Genomic DNA, 8,853 nt, shown 5'->3' on the forward strand with positions numbered 1-8,853 from the left:
TCTATTGAATTTTAAAATTTATTCATCACTTAACTCAGTAATTTCATTATTATCAAGGTAATTTAGTGATTAACAAAAAATAAAAACAATCATTAAATCAAAACAACTAACACTACATTATATTTTTTAATTACGTATTAATGTTTATTGTACGTATTAAGTAACTTTTTTTTAGAGGAACGTATTAAGTAACTTAAATAATAAGTATTGATGACTTTTCCATGACTACTATTTTATGTGTCTAATTAATTTTTTTATCGGTTATGTGTAATTAATTTAGTATTAATTTCAAATTGATTTTTAAATTAAAAATATATAAAGAATATTTATAAATTCTTTTATCAAATAAAAATCTTTAAAAATATTCTTAAACGGAATAGTAGTTTGAGTTTAATATATAAGAATTAGTTAAAATAGTTATATTTTTTTATTAATTAAATAATTCAAATACAGAACCTTAATGAGCTTTTAATGGATACAATTTTCTTTAAAAAGAAGTTGGTATTAATTTTATTATAGTTTCTAAATTCAAATATTTGTTGTAAAAAATATTCAAATATTTATTATTTTTACATTTATAAAAGAAAGAAAAAAATCATTCTTATTACTTGTTTTCAATATATCCTTCCACATGGAATACTACCATGGTCTTCTGAAGAAAAATTCAAAGGCTCTTTTAATCAACAAACTATTTTGTTTCTTTATGAAAACACACGGTTTAGCACTTCTAATCTCAATTTTGTTTTATTAAATTTAAAAAACTTTAAGTTTGTTTGATTTTCTAAAATTATAGCACAAAATAGAATAAATATAATTATTTCGCATTTATTTATTAAATAGTTATGGAATGAAATAAAAAAAATGGAAAAAGATAAAATAATAAACTTATTTTGTGTTATTCAATAAATTATAAAATAAATTTTTATCCTAAAAAAATACCCACCATTATCATTGTTGTATTAATATTATTTTAATTCTTATGATTATTGTTTAACTCAAGTACCTAATCATCATTGCTGCTCACTACTACTATTATCACAGCTTATCACTATTATCCATTTTTTTTATTTGTTATTATTATTATTATTATCATTTTCATTGTAATTTTTGTTATTGACATTTTCATTAAGATAATAATAATAATTCAATCTATTAATTAATGTTATAATTTTAAAATTATATTTTTGTGTTATCCAATTTTAATAAAAAAATATATAAAATAAAAGTATCCAGTAATTTAAGTATTTGTTTTTTTCTTTTCTTTGTCACGTATTTTAGTGTGTGTCAATCAGACTCTTAAGCTGCATGGTCCTATAAGTTTGTAAATAAAATAGTTAATTATCATTTGAAATGTGTTAAAAAAATATAAATATTAATAAAAGGAAGCTAAATTTATGTGATAAACATGTATTAAAACAGTGGAATGTGATTTTTTTTTTAATTTGACAATGATAAAGTTAATTTAATCGAAGTTTATAACACGTGTGATTTCTCATATATGACTTGATTGATGATTATATTTGATTTTTTTTTTTGTGTATTTACCTATAGTCTTCATTACACTTTTTGAATGTTGATAATCAATTGTTATTAAAGATGCAATCTAATTAAGTTAAGTTTAACTTATTTGTAGGATTAAACTTAATTAAATATAATTAGATTGGATTAAGTTTGTATATTTTTCAATCAATCCTATCCTAATGTATTCAGAATAAATTGAAAAATCAGGTTGATCAATTAAAATAATAATATATGCTATTTTTTTTAAAAAAAAAGATACATAATTATTTAAATTGGAATATATGTCTCAAACATTAATAACAAGTACAAATGATATGTGACATGATAAACATCCCACAAAATTAAGTTTAATAACTAAGTTGTACTTTTTTTAAAATTTATTTACAATTTCATAATTTTCATTCTCTAAATCTTTTTTATTCTCTAATAAATCATCACTTACTCTATTATTTTAATTTTATTTTTAAAATAGTAAATCAGATAGTCTCTCTTTTTCATTAATAATTAATAACAATTATAAATGATATATGACACGATCAACATCCCACAAAACTATAACTAAGTTGTAGCTTTTTTAAAAAACTTTTTCATAAGTTTAATTCTCTAAATCTTTCTTTCTGTCCAATAAATCCCTTATTCTATTATTTTAATTTTATTTTAAAAATAATAAAGCACATAGTGTATTTTTTATATATATAAATAATTAGTAATTTACAAAATTAATTTAATTGAAAGACAAACCCAATCCTTGAAGAAGTCATCCAAGACCAATGATTAATTAATTAATTTAATTTAATTTAATTAAGGTGCGGATAATTTGTGGATACCCACTGTAGTGAGTTACACGTGGCATACGCTATCCATTCAAATATTCAATTCAACGACTTTTCCGGAAGATCTGAATCTACTAGCCTCCATCCACCTTTTTCACCGATCGCATCACAACCATCGAACGGCGCAAAACCTTAGAAGGTTATTGAACCGTTGCACCCTACCGCACCAGAAAACTCTCCATCTCCCTTAATCCTGCACACACCGCCACTGCCGCTGTGACCACAATGGCGGGAGAGCCCGAAACCATTCCACCGCCGCCGGAACCACCAATTCCCTCCGCGCCGGACGCCGCGGCGGAAATAGCTCCGCCGGATCCGGCAACAACGTCGCAGCCCGGCGCCGAGATCGCCGCCCCTCCCGCTCTAGCTCCGAAGCGGCAGCGCCGACCGAGCGTCCGATTGGGCGAGATCGGTGACCAACGCGCCGCCACACACGGTCACGACTCGCACACGCGCCGCCCGAGCATGCCGCCGTGGAGCTGGCGGACTCCGAAAGAGTCTTCCAGAACCTCGAAGGCGCGGTCCGTGGCGAACCTCAACGGCGGCGAAGAGTTCGGGAACAATAACCGAAGAGGAAAAGCAAAGCGAGGAGGACCAACGACGAAGCGGTTGAGGTCGAATTGGATTCCGAGAGCAACGATCGACGAAAACGGCGACGAAGAAGGTTTTAGGGATTTCGAACACGAACACGAGCACGAACATGGACACGATCAGAGTCCGGTACACTCGGTGGAAGAGAACGGTGTTGATTATTGGCACGTGGATCGGAACGAGGATCCTAGGGTTAGGGTTTCGGACAACGAAGGCGTTGAATCGGAATCGCAGGAACGGAGGAAGAGCGAGGGAGTGAGGTCTTGGCTTTTCGAGTTAGGATTGAGTAGGTATGCACCTATGTTTGAGATCCACGAGGTCGATGATGAGTTACTTCCGATGTTGACTTTGGAGGATCTCAAGGATATGGGAATCAACGCCGTTGGTTCCAGAAGGAAAATGTACACTGCGATCCAGAAGCTTCGAAAATGCATGCCGTGACCGTGATGTAATGGAATGAAGATGAATGACTGAATGTATGTATAATATGTATGTGTAGTTCTTTTGAGTTTCTTTTGTTTTGGCTTTGAATTGTGGATACAAGTGCATGTATGTATGTATGTATAAGAGTTTTTGTTTATCTATGGTGAATGAACAATAGGGGGTTAGTGACTGTTATCTGGTTGAAACTTCTTGATGACATGGTTTCTTTCCCATTTTTCCGTGTGATTTTGTTGCCTGATTGAAGAATAATGAACTTCATGCAATCTCACTTAATTAATGCAGCACTCTTAGTCAATGATAATCAAGTGGCGAAGTTTGAAATTTTTGCTCTTTTGTTCCTAGACTGCTATTTTGACGTTATGTACAATTTAATGCTCCTGAAGCTTCTAGTTAAGCTGAAGATTGATGTGGTTTCCTAAGATGGAAACATGACTCGAGAAATATGTAGCGTAATTAAGTTGTCCTGTAAATCTATAATTGATGAGAATGATCCCTCCCTTATAACTTGGGTATTCTTCCATTAAAACCTGCATAGGGTTAGGGAGATTTTATACTTGTTTCTTTCCTTGTCTGTCTTTTAGGGCAAGACTTCAAGGTTGTTACTTTCCGCTGACTGTTATATTACAAAATGGCTGTTCATTTTCTTCTGTTTGCCTTGAATCATGTGTGCTGGTTGTCCTTTAGCCAAACACTCTGAAGTGCTTGTTCACTGAATTGAATTGTATGGTTTGTGTAGACCAACATTTTATTTCTGATTCTGCCATTTCCCGGTTCAACAAACTCAATGATTATGTTGATATACTGCAAGCTGAGGCATCTTGTCCTCTCGATAAATTTGTGTATCTGTAAAATATAAGATGATGGGCTGGATAAAATTTTGTTTCTGTATTTTGATTAACCTTTCAGCTACTTGATCTGTATTCTAAGTTCTAACTACGATACTGAAATATGGATATCTTTTTTTTTTTTTCTTTTTCAGCTACATGAGTGTCAGATATGATATTGTGCTTGCAGTTTATACTGATAAGATTTCCTGATCTTATAGACGGGATAAATATGTATAAATTCTGCAAAGTGATTAATAAATAGTCAGAACATTTATGGTAGTTTAGGAGACACCTTTTCTTTCCATTGTATTCTTAGGAGTCAACTGACTGCCACAGTTTTCCTAACCCGGTGCAATGCCACCTTAACTTGCATAGATTGACATCTATAGAATAGAGTGGGAAACACTTGTTTAATTTGTGATGCGTGGACTTGTAACTTGTTAATGAAGTTTGGTGCCCTCTTGATTCACATTCTGTGATGAAACATTAACTGAAAATTTGATTTGGAATATAGATCAAACTGGTTGACATGTAGGCACAGCTCTAGAGATCATTATGAGAAGTTTTTATGAAGACATAGTATATCTAGTTCTTGTTTGATTTTAATTAATTTTAAATTATTTTACACTCAATAAGTTAATACAAACACTTTAAGAATCCTTAGCTTAAACCAATGAGTGGTTGTTGCCTCAATTAGCTTCCTTGTGAATTTGGTTATATAGAAAAGAATGTTTAAATAGGAACAGTTGTCACTATATCTTAAATAGTATCATTTGAACTACTTTTTAAGTTTTAACTTCAAATTGTCCAATGTGCTTGTGAAGCTAATCATGGTTTGAAGCTCAGTAGCTTACTTTTTGAATTAAGAATGATATTATATCTCCATACGAGATTCTCTTATTGCTTTAAATGCAGGGCACTATAATATGATTAGTAATATACTCTCTCCGTTTTTTATTCATAGTCGTTTTGTTAGAATTTGTCGTTTTTTTTTCATTGTCATTTTATTAAAATCAATGACTTATTAATTTTTTTTTCTTATTTTTACTCTTGATAATTAATGTATGTTTACTGAACAATGTACCTATTTATTTCTAATGTTTACTTATTTTTTTTTCAACCACCTATGTGAAGTTAATGTTACATTTAAAAGGAAAATATGTTTCTAACGAAATACTATAAAAAAGTCGAGGGTAGAATAGGAAAGTAAGTAATAAATATTTTTGAAAATTAAAATATCAATCATTTCTTTAAGTCTCGTGCAAAACCTTAAACGACTATAAATAAAAAACGGAAGGAGTAACATTTTCGTCACGTCCAAAATCCGTATTCTGTTGGATTCATTTATTTTGCTTCCAAACAAGTTAAGAATCTATTTTGCTTGATTGATTTGTCATGTCTGGTTAATGTTATCCAAATTTTTATTGATTGTTGTTGGAGGTTCCTCTACATAAATGTTGAATGGAATTGCAGTTGCTTGCGCTCTAATATCCTTTAACTCTCAACCACTCTCGCGAGAATGAAAACATATTATCATCTTTTTTGTGATTCTCTTTTCCGGCACTAGGGGGTTTCTATGCTCATAAAATAAGAAATGTTTATAATCAATTAGAAAAGTAACGAGACAATAATTTGATGTGGACGAGAATCTTTTAGAAAGGAATTACGTGACTCTCTTTTTTGTTTCTAATAAAATCCAAGTGAGATTAGAGGCTCCTATTCCATGGTATGGAAGAGAGGTCCAGCCATTGAAGGTTGGACTTTTGTTGTAGTGCAAAATATAATACTCAACATTAAAACAGAGAGTTGGGTAGTTTGATTTTAAGGTTGTGTTTGGAAATCACTTTTTACTTAATACCTTGTAACTAGTTTCACACCATCTTTATTTTTTTTAAAATTTTGTTTAAAAATATCCTTATATATATGTATATATATATATATATATATATATATAATAAAACATTTAAATTCCCAAAACCCATTTCCAATAATATTCAAAATGTTATTTCAGCAACATTCAAAATACTTTAAAAATTTTAATTTTGAAATGTATTAAATATTTATTGAAAATTTAATTTGGAAATGTTTTATAAACCATTTCTTAAACATTTACAAACACTTTGTAATAAAACTTTCAGAAAAATGTTTAATACATTTCAAATTGAAATGTTTGAAAGAGGGCATAATACATTGGGATAGCAGCTTAAAGAAAATAAAGGTGGTATGGTATGGGTTGGCCAGAGATGGTGGAGAAAGCAATGAGGGGTTCATAGAGAAAAAGATTTTTTTGGACACTTGAGATGTGCCTATACTTTAATAGAGATGAGTAATTGATATAATTGATGATACGTGTCACAAGAAGAGAAAAATAAATATAAATTAAAGGTGTTAATAAAGGGTTCCAGTGTGTAAAGAAATAGAGTTTTTGAAGTAAGGATGCAATATGTGGAGTTGGTGTTGCTGGGGGCAATTGAGAAGCCCAAATTTAGGATTGACTTACCAAAGCAAAGCAACAGCAGAAATAGAGTGAGAAAGGAGAAGGAAACAAAATTGGGGACAGATTGTATATTCTTGGCTTGGGACAGCAGCCACTCCCCCCTTTTTTATTGCACCCTTTTTCTTTTGGTTCAGTGTAATGTAGCTCTTGCCCCTTTAGATGTAGGCAAAACTAACAGAATAGCAGATTCATACTGTATCACATTATTCTTCTGCATTTGCCCATCATTTCATACTCGCTTTATAAATTGTCTATTTGATGCCCTTTTTCTTATGGGTAACAACATTGCTGCAATCAACTTTAGTTTCCCTACATATTTTATTTTCATATAACTTTCATGCCATGTCTTTTAAAATAAGATTAAACGGCATGAAGTATCATATATTGTTGTTACTGTTCTCGTATTAGAATTGCAGTTTTATTTTTGTAATATATGATAAATGATTCAAGATAAAACTCTAATTCTAATAAAATTTCTTATCTAAGATTTGTTCTTCAAATAACCGGTTTTGTTGGTTTTAATGTCCAATAGGTTTCCTAAAAAAAGTTTTGTATGTAACGAGTGAATTAAACCTATTAACAGTGTGTTTGATTTATCGTCAAAAATCTTTAAGCAGCCGTTGAATGTAAAAGTAACAAATTAGTAATAAATTATTACTTTTCATTTTTCTGCTTTGGAATGAGAGAATTTTTGTTTACATCGTTTTAAATGATAATCCAAACAAGTACTAACACTATAAGAAATATTATATATAATGTAGTTAATCATCTATACATTATCAGTGTAAAGTTTTTTTACACTGGTCATCAATTATATACTGACAGTGTATAGGTGATTAACTCTATATAATGATATATAAAAATTATTATTATTAAAAATATATGTATGTATGAATATATTTGACATATACTTATACATAATTTTAGTGTTAATTTTAAATGAGATTCAACAATATATTATGTATCACACTATAATTTATATCAACACTTTTTAATAATTATGATAATGTAATTATAAATAAAATTAATTTTTTATGACAAATATTATTTCATTATAGGGTGTATTTAACTTCAATTTTTTTTAATAGTGCAAGGTGACCTAATATGGGAGGATTTGAATAACTTGTATAAGACTTCATGTTCGAATCTCGTTGCTATATAAAAGAAAATTAAGATAAAAATCAAGTGTCTTATTTTTTTTTTAATAGTTTGTAACTAGTTCAGTTTGTTTCTAACCATATTGAATTTAATATTTTTAATTTAACTAAGTGTAAGGGAAATGTGTTTACAGATTTATGTTAAAATTTAAAATAATTGAAACACGAGCTATACATAACTAACTTACCTATTAATGATCCTAAACAAAATGATTGAATCCATGATTAAAAAAAAAAAAAGTTTGATGATTCAGATGTTGAGGCAACAGTTGTTTATTGGGCTTGATAAATTTTTGGAGAGTTCCATTCAAGAGTTGTCCAGATAACTGGACTCTCAAATCAGAACAAAGTGGATCAGTCCATATCATATAGGTTGTTAAAGAAAGTGGGATGTTGGCCCAAGCAAATTCAAAAGAAAGAAAGTTAAATGTTGAAACAAGAGAGACGTCTTACCCGACTAGGAAAAACAAATTTTATGTTGCACTTATAGGTATTAACCTATGCATCCTCCGATTATTAGATACAAGTAGTACACTTACATTTTTTAATTAAATTATTTAGGATTTGAATTATAATTTTGTATATAAAATATATTATGATAAGAATAAAATACTTATTTTATATGCATTCATAATTTTTAACAAAAATTAATCATTACTTTTAACGTAGTTAAATTATGATTAAAAAAAATTACACATCCTCTATGAATAGTTAAAAATATCATTTAAAAAAATTTATATCAAACGTATTTGTTGACTTAAATGATTAATAATTGAAAAAAAACCTTTATTATTATTATTATACTGTATTTTTACCATAATATTTTAAAATTACATGTTTATTAGTTTATTTAAAGTTAAAAGCTTATTGACCTGTATGCTGATAAGCTTTTTTGAGTCTCAGTCTATTTGAACATTAAGTTCTTCAACCTATTTAAAAGCATAGACTATATTTTCAAAGAGATGAAATGAGATGAAAGAAAA

The 8,853-nt window shown here is 29.4% G+C and overlaps 1 protein-coding gene across 1 annotated transcript; it reads left to right on the forward strand.

The window, feature by feature from the left end:
• The first annotated feature begins 2,424 nt into the window (after positions 1-2,424).
• On the forward strand, positions 2,425-3,563 carry LOC109802767 (uncharacterized). The gene has a single exon (XM_020364167.3). The coding sequence runs from the start codon at positions 2,580-2,582 to the stop codon at positions 3,384-3,386; it is 807 nt and encodes a 268-aa protein (XP_020219756.2). The 5' UTR covers positions 2,425-2,579; the 3' UTR covers positions 3,387-3,563.
• Positions 3,564-8,853: the final 5,290 nt, after the last annotated feature.

The sequence above is a fragment of the Cajanus cajan genome, chromosome 4 (assembly GCF_000230855.2).
Source record: "Cajanus cajan strain Asha chromosome 4, NIPB_CcT2T_4, whole genome shotgun sequence".
NCBI lineage: Eukaryota > Viridiplantae > Streptophyta > Magnoliopsida > Fabales > Fabaceae > Cajanus > Cajanus cajan.

Coding starts and splice junctions, on each gene's coding strand:
- LOC109802767 (XM_020364167.3), top strand. CDS start 2,580: ATGGCGGGAGAGCCCGAAACCATTCCACCGCCGCCGGAACCACCAATT.